The sequence below is a fragment of the Streptopelia decaocto genome, assembly GCF_964273445.1.
Source record: "Streptopelia decaocto genome assembly, chromosome: 1".
Taxonomy (NCBI): Eukaryota; Metazoa; Chordata; class Aves; order Columbiformes; family Columbidae; genus Streptopelia; species Streptopelia decaocto.
In genome coordinates, this window is record NC_138663.1 from 114,618,132 (window position 1) to 114,644,761 (window position 26,630).

At 36.4% G+C, this 26,630-nt stretch overlaps 1 protein-coding gene across 4 annotated transcripts in view; it reads right to left on the bottom strand.

Moving 5' to 3' along the window:
• Nucleotides 1-26,630, bottom strand: part of CASK (calcium/calmodulin dependent serine protein kinase) — a 206,381-nt gene that overhangs the window by 138,741 nt on the left and 41,010 nt on the right. For all 4 annotated transcript variants that reach the window (XM_082046510.1, XM_082046509.1, XM_082046508.1 and 1 more), the window contains exon 2: nt 15,516-15,628. In XM_082046510.1, the coding sequence (XP_081902636.1) occupies nt 15,516-15,628 (113 nt within the window). The remainder of the gene's footprint in view (nt 1-15,515; nt 15,629-26,630) is intronic.

The following is a 26,630-nucleotide window of genomic DNA, read 5'->3' on the forward strand; positions in this document are numbered from 1 at the left end:
ATTCAGACTGGCAGAAAATGTTTACACGTAACTTCCAACATCCCTTTAACATTTTGGCCAAAATTCATATGGCAGATCAGGTTAACTAAAGTTCAGGCTTTGTAGCTGCTTAAATGAGTTTTTAGTACTCACATACTAAAACATTATGACATTATATCAGGTAAGTGCCCTCGAAGGCAATAGAAAATTATCAAGAAAAGAATGTTACTTGATCCTGAAAAACTAAACGGTGTTCCTGTTCCTGATAATTCTAATATTTGCAGTTTTCTTTTTGTCTGAAATGTCTTTTCTTCTGTGGCTTAGCCTTTACCTGAACATAATGATGGAAATTTCCTTTCTGCTGTTAAAAAAGAACCTCAATTTTCCAAGAAAAAGGCTGGAATTTGAAAGACACAAAGGAAATCTATTCATAGCAGATTCAGGTAGTCTAGACAAACTATCCCTAACTCTTGTTCTAGAAAGGGTTAAATAATCAATTACGCTGCTGTTGTTGAACAATAACAGGCAGAACAGAGTACCCAAAGGCACTCAGAAGAGGGAACTGGCTGCTTAAGATGCTTCTCATACAGACAAAATTTACTTGTTTGTTTGCTCTGATGAAAGTTTCTTTGGTTTTGAAATGCTGGGCTCTACACAGTCAATATGAAACCACTTGCTCACTAATGCCAGAAAGGATATAGTCTGTTTTGCCCATATCAAGCCTAGACAAGCCAGGCAAAAAACCAAAGGCATCTAAAATGTCAATTTACTCTGATTAAATTTATCCTATGTTTTGGTTGAGGTGGCTGTGGCACACAGCACAGGTTAATTTACAGTTTTTCTCAGGTAAAATAGCGCGAGCTACACTATATGCTGCTGTACTGAGACAGCCTGAGTACCAAAAGCTACACCACGCTGAACTCAATGGCATCTACAGTGCACTGGGGAGATGCACCCTGAGTAACAGTTGACTATCTGGCAATGTTTATGGATGATACAATTCTGCACAAATAGGAAACCCTACAGCAGACTGATGTCTGAATGCTGGAAAACTGTTGCCTTAACAAAACTTGTTTCCTGGTTCAGTGACAGAATGATGTCAGGAATCAGATAACTCTTTCCAAGCAGTAGTAATCCAGGATAAGAAAAAGTTAGTTTTGGTTTGTTCCACTTCTGCACATGCGACTCTTTGCAATTATTACCAAAAGTCATAGAGCATTTTTTCTTTTCTTTGTTAACTGACACATTATAAAGCAAGTTTTGTAAAACAGGTGTGCATGACTTAGTTCAGCAACAAAGAAACCCACTACAGAATGTATTATTTACCAGAATTTTCAGGATTTCATGCTAAGAACTAAACAAAGTTTTAACTTGACATTTTACTTCCACATATTCATGAAATACTTTTAAATATTGTCTATTGGGGTTGTAGTGCTTCAAATAACATGTTTTTCCTTTTCCACTTATGCAGTTGCAATACTCTTCCAAGCCTCTGAAACTTGTGCCCTTAAAATATACCTTCCCGTTTTCATTCCACAAAAATCAAGCTTTAGGGATGAAACCAGTGCAACTGAGCTCAAATTTGTTTCTGGCAACATTCAAGTCACAGCTCTAGGAATAAGGCTTAACTTGCCCAACTTGTTTTGGATTGTACAACAGGCTGAAAATACTGCTTCATTTTACAAACAGTCACTTATGCTCTTCCCTGCAAACTAGACAAAACTGACAGAGGTAACATATTTCCAATAAAGAACCTATTCAATGACAATTTTTCCTGTGACCTGATTTGAAACCTTTTGCAACTAAAGGTCATCTGAGAAATATTCACAGATTTCTCCTGATATTTAAAGAACAATTGTACTTGACCAATACAGATATGAAGCATTAAGAAAACAGTATTTCATTTCCCCTCTTTACTTTCTGGTGATAAGCGAGGAACCAAAAAATACATAGGTTTATACTTAGTAAAAATTGAGTTAGAAATAGTTCGGTCATCTAAACTAATTTGTGATCTTGGAAATTATATCAGAAAGTAGGACATACAGGCTAAGAAATGGTTCATCTGCATAGCTTTTTAGCTAATTTCTGAGGGAGTTTCCCACTGCCTCTGAAATTCCAGGTGATGCCAATGGCAAGAACCACATAGTAATATAAAACAATTTCCTTCCCTGTTACAGTGTATTTTGAGGGACTGGCATCGATCTACAAAGCCTTGCAGTAACTAGCTAGGGATAATGGATTGTTCCTCCTGTTTGACAGAGCAAAGAGTAAAGTACTTACACTCATAGTACTTGCACGTAAAACACTCAGAACTGAATGAACTTTCTTCAGGTGTTAAAAGAATTGACTCAAATTCGTTCCAACTAATATGTACTGTCTCAATCCTGCACAGTTCGCATGAGATCCATTTTATTTCTTTGGTATTCAAATGTGAAATAATGAACAATTAGAGTAAGTACAGAGCCTTATAAATTCTGCCAATTTTTCTTGCTCTAAAGTGCAAGAGCAATGATAAGCTTGCCTCTATTTTAAATGGTCCAAGCATACAGCCACTATTATATTTTAGAAGTGCACAGAAGGAGAATAAGTTATAACAATCCATATTGTCTCTGCAAAACAGAGCTGGAAGAAACGGTGAACAGCATTCTTTTGTTAAAACAACCAAATTTCCTTTCCTCATAAATAAGCAAAAAAAACCCAAAATAAAAAATGAAGTATCTGTCTACATTAAATACTAACCATGTCTTAACATGACAACACATGACTGAATGCAGCATTTCCCAGATTCTGAAAACATTCTGAAGCACAGTTAGTTGCACAAGATGTACTCCCCACCCCCTCCTTGAAGAAGGAAGCAAATACTAGTTCAGGCTTGACTTCTCCTCACAAACCTCTTCTGGTGAAATGACCTGTCCAGTGTATCTCAAGCTGCAAAATCATGTTCTTATTTTTCCAGGGCACTGCAGTAGGCAGAGGAAGACAAGAAACTGAGGCAAGGAGGGGTGTATTTGCCACTATAGGCCAGGGATGAGTTATGCACCCATGACTTGGACATAAAATTCAAATTTGCAAATCCATGAGATATTTATGCAGGTTGTACATACACCTGCAACAATTTAAGAGCCTGCTCAGGTCTAGCAGAATTTATTAGCTTAAATGCAGTATATGCAAAACAGCTATGCTACTTCAGGGCATGATGATACAATGTAGTCTCTCCCAGTCAATACCTGAATAGATAAACCATGGTGGACTTGAGTTAGCTGCATGTAAGGTCACTTGATACTCACAGTGACCCTGGTTCTTGAGGATTTATTAGCCCAGCTAAACACAAGGTATGGATACGCTAATAAACACTCCCAGAAACGGAGTGCCAAGAAAATGGGGCTGACACCCTCCAACAGGTCGAGAGAGGTTCTCCTTCCCCTCTACTCTGCCCTGGTGAGACTGCATCTGGAATATTCTGTCCAGTTCTGGGCCCCTCAGTTCCAGAAGGACAGGGAACTGCTGGAGAGAGTCCAGCACAGGCCAACAAAGATGCTTAAGGGAGTGGAGCATCTCCCTTATGAGGAAAGGCTGAGGGAGCCGCGTCTCTTTAGCTTGGAGGAGACTGAGGGGTGACCTTATTAATGTTTACAGATACAAAGGGTGAGTGTCACGAGGATGGAACCAGGCTCTTCTCGGTGACATCCAATGGTAGGACAAGGGGTAATGGGTTCAAACTGGAACACAAGAGGTTCCACTTAAATTTGAGAAGAAACTTCTTCTCAGTAAGGGTAACAGAGCACTGGAACAGGCTGCCCAGGGTGGAGTCTCCTTCTCTGGAGACATTTAAAACCCACCTGGACACATTCCTCATCTAGGTGTTCCTGCTCTGGCAGAGCGATTGGACTAGATGATCTTTTGAGGTCCCTTCCAATCCCTAACATTCTGTGATTCTGTGATTTCTGGACTGTTGCTAAGCTGGAGCTGATGAATCTCAACAGATGCCAGCACACTGTGCATGCTTTGCACATCCATGTGCTTTCTAACACATTCCACTGTACCTGCATTATTGTACTTCTTTTTTCTTTATTAGCTACAATTCCTCAGTCTCCACTTACTACGGAAAAGTGAGATTTAGCTCCTTAAACCATCCTGTTGCATATCCTCATCCATGAACAACTAATTAGGGAAATAAAATGGCCTCAGACCACAGAGAAATTCACAGTTTATATATATCCTATGTTTTCCTCATACTACAGTCAGTTTGGAAAGCCTATTTGTAGTTTCTTGTGAAGTAATATGGTTAAAACACAATAAACCGCATCACGGTATTCTAAGCTGAAAGAAAAAAAGTAAACCTCTAAATACATTTTTTTCAAACCTTTGAACCCTTAATATTGAGCCTAAAGCTTTGAACTTTTCAGCATTCTTGAGATATGCTTTATTAAATTATCTTTCATCTTTTGTTTTCCAAATGCCACAGAAAACCATGAAACTGGAATACATTTAAACCTTTTGTTACCACAAGCAATATTCTTCACATGATGCCTGTGCTGACTTAAGAACCATCATAGACTCAAAAGTCCAATGTGTTGCCAGCAATGAATACTGGAATCAAAGAATGGTGAAAGCAGATGATATATCTGTCATAATCAATTTTTAAGAGTTTTTGCAAAAAAACATGTATCAAAAGTCTAAGACGTTATATGCCAAATTAAAATTTGAGGACTGCCACAATGGCCTGTGGATTTTAATGGAAGCATTGACTGAGCTTTAAGTTATTGTAATTAAGTGTAAATGTAAATACCACACAAATGGAACAACCATTTCTCCTACAGACTATTTGCTTTGGTTTGCTGTCTTTTTACTGTAAATTTATCTTCAAGATCCCACAATACTGATAAAGTTCACATGACAAAAATGACCAGTTGCCTGCTAACAGCAATGAAATCTGATTCACTGTTTTTATTTTGGAAAAGGATTTTAATATACAAATCTACTATTTACACATAATTAGTAAGCATAAAAAACTTGTAAGAAAATTTACTAAAACTACCATTTCCTAGTTTGAAAAGTTAAAAAACGTTCTTCCACTTCTTGTACATCCCTCATTACTATAACACATTTTCAGTATAATCACCTAATACTGTAAGTTACAAGACCTTGAGCAATAACTGCTCTTTAAGTTGGACTTTGAACACTCTTTGAGTCGTTAAAATCTGTTGAAGAATGGACTTGGACATGGAAATAAAGTATCAGCATAGTATCAGATGAAAGGGAAAAAGTTTTCGCTTTCTGTAATCTTTCAGGACCTAAATAGCCACAGAGTTGCAAGAGGATCCAACAGGGACCTGCCCAGACAGCAGATTTAAGAGAGAAAGGCCTAGAACAGAGCTTGCTTTTCTTGACATCTTGATACACGAAATGCTCCATCCTTTTGGCAACAGTTCAGATTGACAGAATCAGCTCCACTGCTGTAACAACCAAAGCAAACCACCTGACCCCAGAACACTCTTCCGGGTTAGCCTTTGTGCAAAAGCCTATGAAGCAAATGAAAATGACAATTTATATCTCGGTAATGGAGGAACAACATCAGTTACTCTAACAAACCAAAATTACTCCTTTTCCTGTTTCAGCATGTTCTGATAATTATGTCATCACATCAAAATGCAATATGTATATCACTCAATGCCCACAAGCAAGTCCAAAGAGCAAACAGAAAAACCATGCCCATCTAGATCATGCTAGTACACCTGAAAGGAAAATTGCCTGGTTTTAACTTTCTGCCAGTGAGTGCTACCAGAATGCATGCTCTACAATTATGGCAGAAGAAACACTGCAAAGTGACTTTTTCTTGTTCCCTTTTGAGCCTACTAACCAGATGCTGAAGGAATTTCAGAGCAGTGGGAAGATGGAGAGAAGAGAGCAAAAGTGAATGCACATGTACCCTGTTTCCCCGAAAATAAGACAGGGTCTTACATTAATTTTTGCTCCAAAACTTATTATTTTTTTTCCTGTATAGCTGCTCAGACATTAACTAAACTGTCTTTTTAAATGAACTGTAACTAGGGCTTAGTTTTGGAGTAGGGCTTGTATTTCAAGCATCCTGAAAAATCATGCTAGGGCTTATTTTTGGGGTAGGTCTTATTTTTGGGGAGACAGGGTAGCCTTCACTGCTCAGAGAAATTTATGAATAGTTAAAAAAAATTATCGGTCTTCATGAAATGAGGTGGATGTTTTAGTTTGTGGGGTTTGTTCTGCTCATGTTTCTTTTGTTTTTAAATCAGATTTGAGAGACTGGAGCTCATAATCACCATTCCTTGGAAGTGGAATCCCCTTAAACTGCAGGACCACCTCTGTCAAGAGCAGACACTTAAACACAGTGTATCATTTGCTTAGAATGTGAATGGAGCTCCAACTGGCTGTTTACCAAATATTAAGGTTGGAGATATCACTCAACAAGGCAATCAACATATTTTCTGCTTTAACATTTATTTCTACAACTGAAAAGTCGTCCATCTTGACAAGTGTTACAGCAGACCTTTATTGCAGTCGTTATTTCTCTCGAGTTAGTGTGTGGAAATGGATATTCCTATAGGTACATCAGTGTGAAGAGCATTGGGCCTGCCTTAAGAATCCAGTCCTGTTATTATTCAAAAGATTCTCCTGGAGATCTGTGATATACAAACATAACTTCTCTTTTATGCTCGCTCTCTCTCAAAAAAAGTACTTATGTGGCAAAAGCTAACATACCTTTTTAGGTGGAGTTCATCTTTGGAAGTATACTTGAGAAATATCTTTTCAAGAACAGCATGAGAAGAATTAACTGTAGGGAACTTTGTCCTTCCTATACCACTTCAGAGAAGTGACAGCTACCAAGACCACCATTTGCACACACAAGTAGTAATACAGATCACATTGCAAGAAGATTTAAGTGTTGGCCCACTGTAGTCCTTAAAACCTGTAAACCTAAGCAAGGAAAATCTCACAGTCCCAGACAACTGCAGCGGCAAGTTCAATCTGTAGGAATGCTGAGCCAGCATCTAGTCCACTTGGTGAGGTAAAGTACTCTTACCTTCCCCACAAGAAAGACCCTCACTAATACCAGGAAGGGCAAAAAAAACCTATGCAATAGTGTCACTCAGCATCTACGAAACATAACTGTGGCAAATGTGGGGTGACAGACAACTCACAAAGTCCACACTACCTGATACAGAAGGAGGACAGAATCTTCTGAGACAGATGAAGCAAATCCTGAAATCAACATCATCTCAGTAAAGCCAGTGGCCTCAAGTTCAGCAGTTCTTACTCTTTGCAAGTAACTTCAAAACTAGGACCTGGAATTGTTAATTGCCACTATATGACAGGCAATGTTAAAAATGACAGATATTAAGAAATCTACAATAACTGGTTCTGTCACAGTGGATCAAACAATGTATTTTTTAACCTAACTTTAGTTAGTCTTCTGGGAAACCAGAGGAAATCAGGAAGCTTGGGGTTTATATTGCTGACTCTGCTAGTAACTTTCTGTGGAACTTGGAATGTATGTTTAAAGTAATTTCTCGGCTCTGTAAAGTATTAAAAACAAATCCTCCTTTAAGTTGCTTAACAAATGCCAAGACATTCTGAAAGAACAAAACATCACTTTTTACCACTAGTCTCACTTGCAATTGGACAGTATTTTTATTCACATTGCTGATTCACTTACTGTCACTGTGTATATTTGTTGGCTGGACTAATATTAGGAAATCAAGCACATACAACACATTCAGCATGAGTAGGCTATCGAAGTGTCCCTGATACATGTCTTCATTAAAATAAATTACTTGTAGCTGGAAAATGCCACGCCAGTAAGTGCTGTTTCAGAGTGCTCAGACTGCAGTAATACACAGAGCTATTAAAAACATTTTATTTCCTAAACAAACAAACAAACAAAAACACAAACAAAATTGCTAGGCTATAACCCTAAGAAAACACAAGTATCTACTTAGATATGATATAATATTCTCATCCTTCTATCTTCTAGGTACTTAAGTGATCAAAGTGTTTCAAAACCATACATCTTCCATTCCATTACTCCGCAGTGGGCAGAAGGACTGTTGTCTCTGTCAATTTCTTAAAGTTACTACTTACACATGTAATAGTTTCAAAACATAGAATTAGGAGGAAACTCAATGAAGTATTAAAGTTAAGGATAAAACTGAATTAATATCAGATTTTTTAAGTGGATTTTTTGTCTTAAATTTAACTGTATAGACAATCACTTACTGTCTGTACCTAACTTCTTCCATTCTAGTTAAATAATTAATATACTGGAAGACAATTGACACAATAATATTTGACATGGTAGGACTACAATAGCACATAAAATGTAGAAAATCTTTAAGAAAATGAATTAAATTCATAGGTTTCCTCAGCACCTCCAAGTCTTTAATATATTTAAATCAAAATGGTTCTCTTCACTAAGAACTTAAAAATCTCTAATATCCTACTCCATATGTTAGCCAAGATCTTTTCTTTAAACTGTTTTACAAAATAGCTTCCAAAGAACAAATATTTCCATCGGCTTTCACATCAGCTAGACTTAATTGCTTCTCTTAACATTTTTTTCTCTCTTCTCCAAAGATTTTCTTTATTCAAAAAAATCAAAAGATTTTTTAATTTCTTCCTAGTAAAGCAACTGTTGCCCTGGAAAATGCAGCCGTTGTTTGGCAGTATTTATAACTGGACTAAATCCATTGACTCACATTCAAAAAAGGCAGAAACCTCTGCATCTCTACAAGTTAATATGTGCTAATGTAACCTAAAGTATTTGATTCTCACAAGCAACTGACATACTGACAATTTCCTGAACCCTGTGTATTTTGAATCTTCTTCTCCTTGAAGTATTTCCATTCTCCCATATAATGACATACTACAGAGACCTCTCCATTCCCATATACTTCATGTGTTAAGCCATAAATACTTGCTAATGCAGATGTTAGAATGAAAGTTTCTATGAAGATCAGGTTTGTCATTCTAACATGAAAAGCAGTTCTAAAAGAGTGATATTGCACAGGATCATTATTTATTATATCACAGTGACATATGTTTTTAGATTCACAGAACAACCACCCAGCATTTATGCATCAAAGAAGGTTCTCGTTGGATCAATGAATTAACAGAAATTGCAGCTCAGCTACAATTAATCTTGAGTTTTGTTGACCGCACAAACCAGAACAGAATACATGCTCGCATTCAAACAGAAAATATTTGAAAATACAGCTGATGCTTATTTTCTTCCCTATGTTTGTAACCAGCCTGAATTATTGCAAGCACAGTTAGAAGCCTATTTCTGGACTACTGGCAAGAATCATGATTCGTTAGACGAGTACAGACTGTGTCCAAAGACAGAAGTGTCTTGCGAAGTGTTTTTATTCTTCAGAATAGAAGTTGGAAATACCTCATGCATTTTGTAAAGAGATTAAAACAACAATGTTTAAGAATGAAGACCTGAGAGCATTCTCAAAATAAATATTTTTAAAAGCATATTTCCAGATTTCTTTGCATAAATTTAATTATGACTTTGTTTTGCAAAGAAGGCGAAGAAACACACCTTTCTCATTTGGCTTATTGTACCAGTAAAAGTTCCCGGCGTTGGAGGAATATCCTTGCTTTCCCCTCCAACCTAATTACTTTTTCAAACAAACTTTATTTTCTCCAACTCTTTCTCAAACAGTTTGCTTTCTTAAAGAATAAGGCAGCTATAATTAAACTAGAGTTTCAGAAAAGAAATTCTGTGATTCTGTGAAAAGATAAACATTAGGTTACATGATAAAACCTCATCTGCACACCCACAAAGGAGCACAGAGAGACACTGGTGAGTGGGGTAAGGAGGAGCCTGCTCAGTTGCTCCCAGACCCATCACAGGAGAGCCATCCACCCATCAAAGCAGTTATGAAGATGCACTTGTAGAATTACAGAATGGTTGTGGTTGAAGGGGACCTCTGTAGGTCACTTAGTCCAACTCCCCTGCGCAAGCAGGGCCACCTAGTTGCAATTGCCCAGGATCCTGTCCTGATGGCTTTTGAATAATCCCAAGAATGGAAACTCCATAACCTCCCTGGGCAACCTGTGCCAGGGCTCCATAACCCTCACAGTAAATAGTATTCAGACAGAGCTTCCTGTGTTTGAGATTGTGCCCATTGCCTCTGGTCCTGTTACTGAGCACCGCTGAGAAGAGCCTGGCTCTGTCCTCTTTGCTCTCTCCCTTCAGGTATCTGTCCACATTGATGAGATCTTTCCTGAGCCTTCTCATCTCCAGATAAGCAGTCTCAGCTCTCTCAGCTTTTTCTCACAGGATGGATGCTCTACTTCCTTCATTATCTCAGTTGCAGCCCTTTGCTGGACTTTCTCCAGTATATCCATGTGTCTCTTGCACTGGGGAGCCCAGAACTGGACCCAGCACTCCAGGCGTGGCCTCATCAGTGCTGAGTAGAGGGAAAGGATCACCTCCCTCCATCTCCTGGCAACACTCCTTCTAAGGCAGCCCAGGATGCTGTTGGCATTTTTTTGTAACTTGGGCACATTTCTGGCTCATGTTCAACTTGGCGTCCACCAGGACCACCACTAGTAGCACTAAATACTTTGAATAAGATTTCTCATAGGGTTAAAATAACAATAAAACAAAATGCAAAGTCAAGCTGATGCAGCCTTTCATTCTTTGAAATATCCTCATATTTTCTACCTTCAACAAAAAGACAACCTGTAATGGTGCCTTCCTCATATTTTCACTAAATCACAGAAATTATGGTGGGAAATGACTTCTGATGGTCATTTGATCCAACCTCAACTCAAAGTAAAGCTACTGCTCATATTAGATAAGGACAGCTGTGCCTTCATCTAGCAAAGTCTTGAAAACCTCCAGGGACAGAGGTCCTATAGCTTCTCTGGGCTACCCGCACCTGCTGCACTAACCTACCAGTGGACAAGTTTTTCCTCATGTTCAACCTGAACCTTCTTAGCAACAATTTCTGGGCATTAACCTTTGTTGTAATAGCTGTCACTGTTGTAGTTTTTTTAAGTCTTCAAGTAGTTCATATCAGCCTCTTAGCCTTCTCTTCACCAGACTAGACAAACCCAGCTCCTTCAACCTCTTCTCACCCATCATGTGCTGTAGGGTCCTGACTATCTTGATAGTCCTTTGCCGGGATCTTTCCTTCGGCATCCCTTAAATTGTGAAGTCCCAACTGGACAGAGAAGCTCAGGCATGGGCCCAATAATGCCACAAAGAAGGAAGTAATTTCCCTTGATCTGTGAAATATGGTACAATACAAAACTGACAAGTATCAGAAATTCTAGATAAGTTGGTTTTTCCAAATCAAAGAATCCCTCTTTCTTCAACTCCAGTCTATATATGAAATAGTATATTGAAATTTATTGACATACGGATTTGAAATAGTTTTTTTCAAAGACTTGAGCTCAACACTGCTTTTTATATTATTATTATTACTTTTATTAAACCCTTGAAAAAGCAGGGAGGGAGGTGCATAATCTTACAAACAGATACTTTTTCAAAAAATAGCTTGTGATTCACCACAGCTTTCCAGTATCAAACGGTTAAGACACTCTGTCGTGCATCTTTACGCAGAATTAAATAAAGTCTTTCAAATGAACTACACTGACACAGTGATTTTAAAAATGCAAGTCTAGATAAAAAAATTGAAAGAAACAGAACTAGGTAAACTACTTAAGGAAATAAGCAGAACAAGAGTAAGGTCTCAACTGTAAGAAAGTGCCTCACATCCTGAAAATATGTCAGGAAAAAGACTTGTAGGCCCTTTGTTGGAAACAAACAAACAAACACCACAAACAGTTATATTGCCCCTCTCACTGCTAGAAGTAGTTCAAGAACTATATTCAAAACACTTATTTCTTGGCTACAGTTTTGCCCTTTGTCATATCCAAAACATTTTGCAGAGACTGTCTTCACAGTTTGCTTCCAGAAGAACCACTTGGAGATCTAAAGGAAACCTGAATCTTTTCTTATCAGTTCATCTATTCAGCTTCACAGTGGCTGGCACGCATACAAGCCTGCCCTGCATGTAACAGCCTAATAAATGAAGTCTAGCATATTAGAAGGTTGTGGAAGTAATGGTAATCACTTTCTTTGTGAGGACATTTATACCGAAATGAATTACAGATAACTGGATCTAATATACAATAATTAAATCTTGAAAAACAAGTTCAAAGAGACATGCACTGTGAGCACAGGGCACTGCCCTTTAAATTGCATTAAAAACACTCTGCATGTTACAAGAGAGCAATCTGACATTAAGAAAAGGCACACAAATAATGTATATTGGTTTTTACTAAGTAGTAAGGAATCAATCACCATTCTCTTCCTGAGAAATAGTGTTTGCACTTACAGATATTTGATGTTAGAACAGCTAACTAAAAGCAAGACATGCAGGCCATGCAGAGAAAAATGAAAGAAAAAGAAAGTGCACCGAATTTGAAGACAGCAGCAGAAGAAAAAGTCAGTAAAATGTAACTATGGTGTGAGCTGTAACAAATTCAGAAATAAGCAACATGCTTCTTACACTTTTCTATACCAAAAGTTCTTAATACAGCAACTAAAGCTATATTTGAAAATAAGTTTATTTACACTGCTATTTTTATTAGACCTCAATGAGTAAACTAGCTTCTGAAAGCAACAAGTACTCTTCCACATGAAACCTCTAAATTGAACTGTGCAAAACAGTTATCTTTTATATCTAAAAATATTCAAGTTTTGCATTTTCTTATGTCTATTTTGAATTTTTTGTATCTTTGTGATATGAAAACATAGTGAACTGTAGTAGCATCTGTCATCATGTAAAACAGCCAACATTAATCCAGTAGATCCTGCAGCCACTTGAGCAGTGAAAAAGTGTGAATATACTTCATCAATATGGTTGAATTACAACACTACAGAGATTGATGACACACAGTATTGCAAGACCATGAATACTAATACTTAAATTCAATAGAATTCAGCCTAAATTAAATTTGTTGGCTGTCAGGCATCGTTACATAGCATTCATTTTTTTTTCTCATTATCAAACCACTGCAGAGATACACAAATGCACAAAAATCACCGGAGATGTCTGTGTCTACACATCACATGTACTGAGTAGCCTTATGTGAAGTAATGCTATACTAAGTAAAAGTTTGTCTTGCAAGCTAGTGGCTTCATCATATACCACAAATGCTCATGACAGTATCAATTGATAAACACAGTTTAGCCTAGAGAAGTATAAATTTTTCAAAGCTTAATTGTTTCTGTTACTGTGATAAGGCAGATACCATTAACATAAGACAGTGAATTTTTTTATTTGTGAATGAATTGTTCAGACTAGGGAAAAGTCTTTCTTTTAAAAGGTATCCATAGTAAAGTCCTCACAAGTTAAAGAAACTGAAACATTGTATGAAAAATACTTTAAAGTAATGCTTTTTAAAAATTGAAACATTGTATCAAAAAGGGTTTAAATTAAACCTCAGCGCTCTACATTAATGTGAAATTAAGGGAAGGAATTGTCATCAGCTCCTTGGCATGTAGAATGTCCTGTTCTCCCACTCCTCTGCCTGAAAGAAAGGCTGGAGATGGAAAGTTGTACAGAGATAACTTTCAAGACCAAAACAGTCTTGCAGATGGCAAAACTTTGAGGTAAAAAAATGTTCCTAAGGATTAATCTTACCATTCCATCCTAGCTTACACTTTAACACAATTTACAAGTACAGCCTTCTCCCAGATAAGTTATCTAATATCTGTTTTATGCAAGTACAACCATCAGAGCTCCTCACCAATGTGGTTAAGGAATGTCGTTTCAGAAAAAAGCACAACAAATTTAAAAAAAAAATAAGAAAAAGAAAATATTAAAAAAAAAAAAAAGAACCTGGATAGGGGAGATGTCAAAAAAAAAAAATATATATATATATACACATATATATAGACAGAAAGAGTACACAATATGGAAACACTTGTGAAAAACAAGCTCAAATTCTTATCTAGAGCTAAAGGGCTTGCTCCCAACCCAAACCAAAAAAATTCAACAATAATCCACAACCAAACACACAAAACAAAAAAAAAACACCACTAAACCCAGAAAGTGTTCATGATCTGCTACATCAATGACCTGCCAGCTTGAATTCTAACTATATGAATATAACACAAGTGGAACAAAAACCCCAAAACCACTCCAAAATTTCTTAGTATACTCCCAAGCCTTTTTTTAGACCCAGGTGGCAAATGCAAACCACCAATACCTATCCTTCAATTTTTCAATGAAACTATTATTACTATTGGCTTCTCTTTTCCTCCTGATGAGTCCCTTTCTCTTTTGTCAACTATTTCTCCCTTTCAGCAATGCATTCATGGCCCAAAAAGTTTGAATTTTATTGTCATGGAGTGAGGAAAGCAATACTCCACTAAGGGCAGAGATGTATCCAAGCATCAGCAGTTAAGACGAGGCTCAGAATAAGGCTAGAATACATAGAGAACTTCTTTAAAAGATACAAGATCATTTTAGCAAAAATAAACTAGCTCAAAATTTCTTTTGGTATAACCTGCCAAAACCATAACATGACTATACACAAGCTGAATATTATGGAAAGCACCTCTTACGTTTTGTTGAAGGGCTACGAAAAAGAAACTAGCTAGGGCATTATTAGATTTAAATGGAATTTTTTTGTGAAGTCTGCACCAAGACCTCAGATTTACCTTGTAAATCAAACTAGCCATTAAGGCGTAAGATACTGTTTGTTAGAACTACCAACACAAGTCATTGACCTTATTCTGCTGCTGAATTTGAATTCCTAAGGACGTAGCACAAATGGAATCCCCCAAAAACATTACTGTACATAAGAATACAATCTCAAGCAAAAATATACTGGACATGGAATCATGGAATACACAGTGATCATATTCAGTTACCATGCTCTATGTGCACACTTGAGTTCCATATTCAACTTAGAAGAGACATATTGTTTTACCCTACAAAAGGAAATGGCAAGAGTAACAGCCTTTTCTTTACACTGTAGCAGTTCTGCACTACTGTTTTAAAATCCTGACTATGTGAAAAATGTATACGTTTTTAATACAATTTTGCACACTTCAATCATAAGCTTTCACCCCCTTTATAACAAATTATTTGCTAAATCTAGACTAGTAAAAACAAGACTGATATGTTCTTACTTTACTTCCTTTGTATGCTTTTATGATTAAAAGTTAATTTTTCTTAAAGAAATTCACATTCTTAAAAAAATATCCGAACAGAAATAGCAATGGCTTAATAGTTACTCTAGACCTACTATTTTTCTAATATTTATTATCACAACTGAATAGCCATAGGAACTACTAGAGGTTAGGAATTTATGCACTAGGTTAAATCAAATTGAATTTGACATGTTAGACCTTGCTTTAAAAAATTCTACAAAATATAAACCAGAAAGATTCTTACAAAGTAAACACAGAAAACATTGACAAATCAAAAAAAATCTGTCTGCTTAGAATTTGCTTAATTGTTCTTTCTTACCTTCTGTGCTTAATCCAGGACTTGAAGTGAATTTTGCTACATCGACAATCTTTACAGCAAACTGTTGCCCCGTTTCCCTGTTGATACATCGCCGCACAACGCTGAAAGGACCCCTGAAACACATACACAGAAAATAGCAATAAACAACCCATTCTATTTTATGCACTGAGTACAATTCCACTATTTCTAAACAAAGTTTAGAACCCAACATTCTAGTATTTACACAGAAGCTTATACTTCTCACCCTTGCTGCCCATTAAATGTAAAATAGAAAATTTCCCCTACTGACTACTGTAAAGAACATCAAATGAGTTTCTTATTTTCCTGTATTAAAGACATAGGATCTTACCCTGCCATCCTAGAAAATCTATATACTCTTAGAAATCTTGTGTAATGTGCTAACATTATTGTTAAAATCTAAGTGGACTTTATTTTGATGCATAATGCAAATAGGGTTGGGAGGAAAGAGGTGAGAAACACATTCTTGCTTTCAGTTTTAAGCTGGAGTTTAGAATTTACTCCTTGAAACAACTCAAAGGATATTCCTTCAAAACAATGTAAGAGTCACAGAATTGTTAAGTCATGCTGTTTGGTTTTATTTGCTTGATTTACACAAACTAGGTTTATTTTGACCTTATTTGATATCACACGATACAAACAACCTCCATTACAATACTTAAAAATTCCACAAAAGCTTATAATTTTCTCTCATCTATGTCATTTAAAGAACCCCCCACAAAAGTTACAGTTAAAAAGATATATTAAAACTAAGTCAGACAGACATTACTACTGCACTCAACTAATAAAAAAGTAGTTATTCTCAAAATAGAAATTACATTTGCCAAAATCCAAGTTAGAACAATGGCAAGCTTTTAAAAAGCATCACCACCAATATACATTTTTGGAAGCTTCTTTTCATAGATTTTTACGTTCTTGGTGCCTTGACTTACAATATGGAATCTTTCATCCAAATGGCCAAGGAGAGATACAGGGAGGAATCATAAATCAAAAAGAAGTACACAAACTGCCGCTACAAGAGGGATCAACCTTAAGGTCACCTCAACCTTTCTCTCTCCTAACCATCACTTATTTTTTTCTTTCCATTATGTATTAACATCTTAGAACCCTGTGACTTGAGTGATTTGCTCCCTGCATATTAAGTCGGGGACAAAAAGTTCAGCATTTTATTCTGTTCTGGAACAGAGAGGGTATAAGAGACATCTGTACAGTCCGAACTTTTATGGCCATATTGAAACTTAGCTACTGCTTTAACAGAGCCTTCTCAATTTAGAATGAGGAATGCCGAAGACTTTTAAGTAAATCCAAGGAGTTGTAGAGCACAGAAGACAAGAATTTGATGGTACCCACAATGAACTCATTCTCTTAAACAATAACACCAATCTAGAGTTTCAGCTAAATATCAAAATATTTTAAAATGTAACCTGAAGATTTTGCTGTTTACACACCTCAGATTTCCAACTTTTTCAAAACTACCTCTCTCGTATTCAAGCCACAGACAGTTATGACAATACATTGGATGAATATATGCCATGACAACAGCTGCACGATAAAGACTCGAATTTTCGATTTTTTAGGTAATTTTAAAACATTCATGAGAGGTACCCTCATCAATTAAGCAGACACTATAGCTTCCATGTGCCAAGTAACAGAAAATAAATTTTAAATAAGTTATGGTTGCCGTTAGCTTTTTGACTTTTTCCTCTTAGCTGCAATGAGACACAGCAATTTTACAAATAAAGTTAAGATAGCCCACAGTGATATTTTCTAATTTGAGTCAGGAAACAGAAATCCATGCTTCTTAACACAGTAACTTCAAACTTTATTTGGAAGTAACAAAAGTCTTTCAGGCCACCCTCAGTATCAGCACCAGAGTCATACTCTTCCCACTCAGAAGGACTACAATATCTAGTCTCTCAAATGAGACGAGGAGCTATTCAACAGTTGTGTCTGCCACTGTGAAAACATATATCGCATCCTCACTGGATGACAATTTCTATAGCTCATTTTACTAAATCTGCAGCTCAAATTATACAGATTTAAAATAACGAGGTGATGCAGACAGGAGAAAGAACAACTGCAACTCCAGATACGGATCATCAAAACCGTTGTAGATAGATCAGGCTACTTATTTATTTATTAAAACAGAGGAACTGAGTTAAGTTGCATGCTAAGATTTAATTTTGTAACACTGAAACTAAAATTATGATGTAATGTGTTTTGTACTTCATTTCCCTCTGTGCTACCCTTAACAGACATACTGGCTGAGATACTCAAATCTTTGGCATCAGCTTTCAAAATCTTCTATTACAGTTAGCATGCATACAACAGATGACACTAGCTCAAAGCAGGAGAATCATTCAAATAGTAAGCAGTAAGGACAGATGATTTCTCAGCACTGGCAGAAGCAGCACATTCTAACACTTGCAATACTTTGAGTCCCACCTGCAACATATATCAAAAAGCAAAATGTATTTTCTTAAACTGAAGCTGGGATGCATACTGATTTTTGCTATCTACTGCAGATGTAAATCAAATTAATATCGTACATTACTAAGGAGGTTATTGATTACATGTAGGCCATAAGAAAAGTGGATGGGAATGTTGAAGAGGTGCTTCATAACCAGGTCTTTTCATGCTTCCAAACTTTTGAGTAAGCAGGACAGGTCCTGATGTAACCCTAACCTCAGTGAAACTATTTTCTGGTGATGAGCTTTACTGTCTAACACAGAACAGCTAATTTTATGTCACCTAGACACAGACTTGAAGAAAATAAATTATTAATTACTCTCCCCTTCAGGAGTACAAGACTTAAAGTAGAACAAAATCCTAAAAATTTGAGACCAAAGCCTTTTTATCATGAGAATGAGAACTGTTTGTGATTACAATACACTTTGTTGATTCCTTACAAGCAGAAATACTTGCAACCAGTACTTACAACCTGCTCCCTTCACATGCTCTCAATGAACTGAACTCACTTGTGGGAATGGAGCTCCTACTCACAGATACTAAAAAGACACCTTCTGAACCCCTATGCTTCAAAGCCCCCAAACTTGATGTTTTAAGTCATTTTTGTATCAGATCACCAAGAATTTGCTCAACATCTCTCCCAAGTGATTCACAGTTTTTTGAGGAACAAATAACAATGCAGTTTGGCTCTCAAATTCAGTTTCATTAATATAAGTTTAAAAAAGAAAATAAAAGAAACACAGATTGAACACTTCCCCAGTAAAACCAACAATACTGAAAAATACCTCTTTCAATGAACAGAGTTCTACTTTAAAAATGCAGTTCCATCTGGAAGTAAAAGGCCTTAGATTCCTTTTCCTTATTTAACATAACTTATTAAGAACTTGAAACATGCAATATAGGTCTTAAAGTTAACTTTATTCAACATTTTAAATGGAAGATCAATGTTTCCTAAAAGGGATTAGGTCATTTTTTTTGCATTAAGATACTAGAAATGTATACAGATAAAATCACATAAGCAAATACTGATATACACAGATATTTTGGTTGTTTTTCATTTAAAGGTTATGCATTTGTTTATCTAAGCAGCAGACAACACAGCTTTGTGCTAATGTGGTTAATACTTACAAAACACCTGTACCCAAACTGATGAAAATTACAACCACACTTTAAAGAGATCTCTTTCCCTCTTTACTCATTTATGCCATTTATAATATATACCAGTTCTTCAATTTTCCCTTTGATTGACATGAACCTCTTTTGAAAATTACATATTTCCAGGATGAATTAAACCTGCAGTTAGTCACTATATCACCTCATTTGCACATGGATCTGCAGCTTAAAACACCAATCAAACCTCTCTATGAACTGGCACACTGGATTAGAGGGCATTCATATTTTAAAAGCCATTAATAGCAATGTTGTGTAGACATTTTTTGTTTTATTCTCAAAGGAAAATACTGCATTATCATGAGTGTGGCACAGAAGAACACTTGGGTTGAAGATCTGATACTTCTTTAGAAAATCAGATATTCCAGTACAAGTCACAAAACTGACTTCTCAAGCAGCAGCGCTTCTATCACAGGTATACAACAGTTCACATCTTCAAAACCAAGTCTATGTTTTAACTCAGCTTTACAATAAAACACACAGACAACAAAGCACAAGACAGCAGTTCCCTGGATCCCAGCCCAATATGAACTTTCTAATATTAATTGAACACAATCAAGAATATAGAGTACCAAAGCTGTGGTTCTAAGGTAGGGAAAAAAACACCAATAGCAACAAAACCAAAACACCCACCCAACTCACAAGTCTTCCTTTGAAACACTTAAACACCTTTGAAAGTACTCAATCATAGTGCTTACACAATATGAGTACAATGTAGATTTTATAACAATTTTGTAATGAAATAACTGGAGAAAGGCTACGGAGTAAGGTGGTAGTGTTGGAAACAGCTCATTTAAAAACAGTGAAACTAAAGTCAAGAAAATATTTAGAAATGATGGGCATTTTTAAAAGCATTTAAAGAATTTCACAGAATCACAGAATGTCAGGGACTGGAAGGGACCTCGAAAGATCATCTAGTCCAATCCCCCTGCCAGAGCAGGAACACCTAGATGACGCTACACAGGAATGTGTCCAGGCAGGTTATAAATGTCTCCAGAGTAGGAGACTCCACAACCCCCCTGGGCAGCCTGTTCCAGTGTTCTGTTGCCCTTACTGAGAAAAAGTTTCTTCTCAAATTTAAGTGGAACCTCTTGTGTTCCAGTTTGAACCCATTACCCCTTGTCCTACCGTTGGTTGTCACCAAGAAGAGTCTGGATCCATCCTCATGACACTCACCCTTTTTATTTATAAAATACCGGCTAAGTGATAAAACATAACTTACACTATATTATTGTTACAGCTTAAAAATATTCAACTACTGTCCATTTTAAAGGCTCAACCAAGCTTTTATACACAGGAATAAAAACTTCAGGGAAAACACTTGTCCAAAAAAAAAAAAAAAAAAAAAAAAGAGTAACTTAAACTATGGTTATTCAACATAGAAATACCTGGCAGGGGGTGAGGGTTGGGAAACATGCTAGATAAAGCATAGTCATACCAATACAGAGCACTATAAGAGCTAATTAGACACCCAGAATGACCTTATCACTCAGCTCCGTCTTTCTCCTATCAGAAAGAACTCCAGTTCAAAGCAGGTACTGCTATGGGGAGCAGAAACCCAGGCATGGTCCTCCTTCCAACTTACTGCCCCTTCCAGCAGTGTTCCCCTTATTGCATATTAGAGTCCAATTTTTCATCCCTCCTCAAACCCTAACCTGACACAGAGAGGGAAAAAATGAAAACTAAAATTGAAAATATAATCACACAATTATGTTCAGCACCAAAACACTGGCAGAGCTACCCTAGAGAAAAAGAGAGAGCAGACATGAGGAGGTTTCAGGCTTTTTTCCATTTCTTTTTCTTAACTGTTTCTTTCCTTCCACAGGAAACTACAGGAGTGGCCACTCCCATTCTCGTAAAAGGGAAACATTTTCCAATAAAATCTTAGGATATGCTTAGAATTTACACAACATACTTAAAAATATTTACTTTCAACTTTAAGATTTTCTCATATAATTCAAAAGCTTGTTTCCATGCTTTTGTCACTGTAAAAAGAAAACACTGGCAGAAAGAGATCTCTTCTGCTATCCTGCTTTTCCTAGCTCCAACCTGCAAGACGGATAAGCTATCCTTAACTGATCTGTAACTTCTTTCAACAGAAACTGTAACTTTTTGGCCTCATTTCTCTTATCAAGTAAAAAAAGCAAGAATTAATTCATCAGTCATTCTACATTTTAATGTATGAAGTATCTATCTACCAAATCCTTTAGGTACACATATGCTATAAAAAGATGCTGATATGTAAAAATGTCTTTGCTGTATCTGTAGTTTGTAAAAAACTTTTACACTGACTGGCTGAGATATTGAGGGGATGGGAAAGGAAGAACACTGAGATAAGATGCCCCCTAGATTCTCTGTTCTATTACCATGAAATAAAAATTACACCACCAGTCACAAACAACATTAATCACATGCAAGCAATTGAGAAAATATTTTTATGTTCAAATATACTACAACACCCTTTGTTTTCAGAACTCCATTATTATCAGTTAACACTGACCTTGTGTCCTTGTAAATTCTCCCATTTTATTCATAGACTCATAGAAGAATTTAGGCTGGAGAATACTTCCAAAGGGACATGCTTAATAAGTTATGTCAGAACATGTACTTGTTGCTAACAAAAAAATACTACCATGTTACCTTTTTGTTTTAAGAAAACAGTAGAAAGTACCTCACCCCCCAAACCAACTATCTGCAAATAATTACTCACCTCAGCATACATACAAGCAAATCCTGCTTTCAATAATTATTGTACCAAAAGTTTTCATGGTCTTAGTAGAGTTTGTCTGAAAGCTGCAGCTGTAGCAGGTACAGTCATAGTAAGTGTACTTTGTTAACATCTGTAAGCTTTTTTGGAACAAGATAAGACATAAGCTGCTGGGTAGCTTTCCAAGTGGCATGCTTCCACAAGAAGCAGTACATGATACATGCAGAAGATTATGGTACATCATTTCAAGTTCATGTTTGCATGACACTAAAGTATGATGACTGTTTTACACAGAAGCAAGGGCTATTGACATAGAACAGCTCTTTGAAGAGACTGTCCTCAGAGCTTCCTTTAAGTCCTATTTTTCAACTCATTAAAGATCATTTGCAAGAGAAAGATCAAGACCTCAAATTCAAGTAACTCCCTAAATAGCCTCCTTAAGCTCGTGGCTCTACAGATTCCATTATTAGCTCATTTATTCCTTGATAATCTGTTTCCAATGATTTACTGCTAATTTGCTTTTGCTGCAAGATTAGACATTGGACACTATTTTCACTTTCGTACATTAGTACATAGGTCTAAAATGCTATGCTAGTAGCCTCGCTCTTCAAGAAAGTGACTGATTATGTGATCCATTTCCAGATGGATGAAAGAAGGAACAAAAATATTTCTAAGGCATGTATGTGCCAAGCATACAAAGGTAAATTATGAGACATTCTCTTAACTGAGATATAAATAATTAAAAAGGTCTCAGAAAATGATGCTGTTTTGTAACTGTAGTGAGAAAGAAGAATGAAAATTGGTTTGTTAAGCTGAGATGAAAAATCCTGTAAAGATTTCAAGAAACTGATGACAAATAGGAGTCTCCTCTCTCCCTCTGGTTCACTTAAGGTAGGTGAGCATCTACATCTCATGCCAAGAAGTGATTCAGGGCATGTGGAGACTGGTAATCAAAGCACGAAACCTACTTCTTGAATAGGAGAGGGGGGTTATAAGGAGAGCTTTGTTCACTGATAAATTCCCAAGGGAAATACTGCAATAAAAGCATGGAATAAAAATACCCAGAATTTTATTTTTACATATTCTGTAACACTTCACAGAAAAGTACAACACACCAGTAGCTGACTCAAGAGCATCAGTTCAAAAGTGTTCAGAAAAACTGACGCTATTCTCCTAACAGACTCCTTTAATATTTGACCAACTCTTTTGCCCCTTTCTCTTCTTCGTGAAGAAAGACCTAGTGCACAGGATCAGGAGGCAGTGCAGGAAATCAGGGAAAAAAATAAAACTACATTAGGGATGAAATCATTCAAAGAAAAGCAGAAAGAATGAAGAAATGTGTTTAAAAGAGCACTTCAACCACAGGAATAAAAGGAAGCATATTAAAAATAATAGCTTTGCCTCCAAAATAATAGAGAAATTTTATAGTATCTTCAGTCTCATCAGCTTGAGACAATGATCATTACTTTTTTCGCATTCACAGAACCTTTTTATCCATTCATGTCCATCTCAGGCTATGGCTTCACAAGCATTTCTTCAGCAGCTGTAGTGGACAAACCAGCAACACTTCCAGCTATTGTGTCATTCTGAAATAGCTTTGGCATGGTTACACTGAACCAAATCAAAAAAAGAAATAAAAACCACCTGAATACCCCACACAAACCACTTGTCCCTTTTTTTACTGTGTTACTTTTCATCCAGAGGTGTTCCTTGATTCAGCTTAAAGCATGGCTATGCAAAGAGCTATGTCAAGACAGTCAAAGGCAGGAATGAATGGCTAGGACACAAAGGGTGCTTAAAGCAGCGTTGCTGCTAAAAGTTAATCTAGTCTCAGAGCACAATGATTTTTCATGCAGTCCTACAGCCACCTGCAATAATACTGCGTATGTGCACTCATGCAATGAAGCAAAGGAACTCATCTGAGAAAGCCTTAGGTAAATCCACATACAGATGGCTCTGCTGCGCAGTTTGTCTTGCTTTTGATAGCACACAGAGCAAAATGAGAAAGAATGGGAAAATGTCAGATGCCACTGTTGCCAAACATTCCTTCATGAGATTACACCCTAAGGTGAACTTGCATGCGTTAACCACTCCCTCTATCATCTCTCCCTCCTGCACTGTGGTTGTTTTAAACATGCACTTTAAAATTATTAATGTCCACTTCTTATCTATTACTCTTGCCAACAAAACTGAGCTTACATACTACTTCCACTTCTCTCTCTCACGTACAGATTTTGCCAAGCCTAACTAAACACACTTTTTAATGACTGGCACTCTCAATTCAGAATCTCTTCCCTGCATCTGTTCCAGCTTCAATTCTTAACAAAAGCAAGCAGAACTGTGAGTGGTACTCCAGATGAGGTCTTACCAAAAGTTTGTACAATATTAATAACAGAAATATTGTGCCTGGTAAAACTTGCCTTCTCAACATGCACAACATATACTCACCTAATATTGCTGCATTCTTCTCCTCAGCTGTTTCCAACCAACCAGCCTTAGCCTACCCCAAAGCCTGATACTAGTTTTTCCATTCTCAAGTGGTGGATCCTGTACTTAGAAGTTCATAATCTCCACTATGGAAGTCCTTATTTGTTTGGTTGTTTGTTTTTCCTTTCTGGATGACGTCCAGATCCTCCTCTGCAGCAATTATCCTCAATTGTTGCATTTAAAAAAAAAGCATTGTTTAACCTGTACAGCTCCTTGTTAACCTGCACAGTGCTTGTTCTTTTAAAAAAAAACCCAACAAGCAACTAATCCAAAACTGACCAACGACAAACCTTCACTTTTTTCAGTATTTCCTCTTTGAATGCCCCCTGTTAATTTCTTCTTTAGCTGAATATGGAATACTTCAAATTTATCATATTGTAATCTTTTGGTTCATTTTAAAGAAACCACCAACCCAAACTACAAGAGGGAATTGAGAAGGAAGCACCAGCAGATCTGACTGATAGAAATGGTCTTCTCATTGCTTGGAATACACCACCACCAATTCAGCTGCTCGAACACCACTGTTTTACAAAAATCAGAAGTTTCCTACATGTTCATGGCATGAATGTGAAAGGCACACTTAACTTGCATGATCCATCACAGAAATAGAGAAGAAACTTAATATTTTTAACAGAAATAACCTAATTTAAATACTGCTATTATGTCTGTGATAACATATGACAGTTCCTCAAAACTGAAAATGTATCAACTTTATACTGTAATATATGCAAAAGGTTCAGAAATTCTTTGAGGGCCTCTCTCTTCCCCGTATCTGATGAACAATAAAACTCCCAATTGATTTGTTACCACTACACAATAGTTAAGTCTCAAATTTGAAGGACAGCAATGGTCAAAGCAAGTAATGTTTTTAAAAAACACACATATACTAGAAATCACATATACCTACCACAAAACAAATACTTGAATCTAAACAGAATTTATACTGGTAATCAGTTCAATCAAAATAGCTTCTGCAGAGCTCAATATTTAAATTTTGCTTAAAAAAAAAAAATACAGAATCTCAGTTCAGTTTACCTGTCAGTTTAGCTGTCACCTAAAATCATAACCTCAAGGATATTTCTGCATGCATACCAATTCACAAGACTCTTTGGAATCTATAAATAGAAGTTACTGAGGTCAGAGAGAGAGACCAAGTTGCTAAGTGAGAATGTTCTCCTTTGCAGAACTGATCTGTAAAGCTAAATTATCTGACGACACTTGATCCAGACAGACAGCTTCCTGTACTTCTTACAGGAGACTGGCCTCTGAACTGCCAAACACCTTTATGTGTCAGAAAAAAGAAAGGTACCCTGAAAAGATAGTCTGTCTTGTGTATCTCAAAAGTATGCCGATGAGAATTAAATTTCATAAGATGTCATCAAGATCATGTACAAAGTGAAGGAAAACATAAACACTTGATGTTTTCTTTCAAAGATGTTTGAAGACTTCCAATATTACAGAAATCAAATTTATGACTCAAATCATCAGCCTTTAGGGTGATTCATAACATTTTAAATTACAGAAGGATTATGGGATTTATTAAGAACATTGAGCTGCATAGCTGGGAAAAAAAGTTCCAGGTTATGATATTTATAGAAGGTTGTTGAATTCTCTCTCCAGAGACAAATGAATTCTGACCTCTTGACAAGTAAAGCTTTCAACAATGTACTGGAATGAAAACTCTGACACAGAGAAGATTAAAAAATTTAGTTTCTTCCATCTGGATCTGTTATGTATCTGAACAGTAGTTCCTTGTATTTTTATATATTTAATGCATATAAGCTACTGTTCAGAGTGTGGTTTATGTTGTTTTTGTTTGGTTTACATTTTTTTAAAGTACAGATTGCGTTTCAACAGCTTAGATATCTCTATGAGAAAAACAGTAGTCTATACCATTTGCACTAGTTTAGCCTTTTTCTAAACTTTAAACCAGTTACTTTTTAATATTTTATTTAGAAATGTCATCTTACTAACTTCAGCATTTGAAGATGTCTTGGAAAAAGCTAATGCAGCTACAAGAAGAACATTTAAAACAAAACAGAGCTATTCAGCTCACTAAATATTTGGAAGGTATATTGTTATATTACTGTAAGTATAGTAGGAGAATTAACCACTGTTGTTTTTAAGTAGCAAATACCCTAAGCATTTAAACATGAGATACCAGCTTCCTGTAAAGCAACTGGTCACGAATTTTAAATTCAACTCTTCAGTTAATGTGCTAATTTAAAGATCTCTCCTTACTATGATCTTGTCATTAGAAAGAC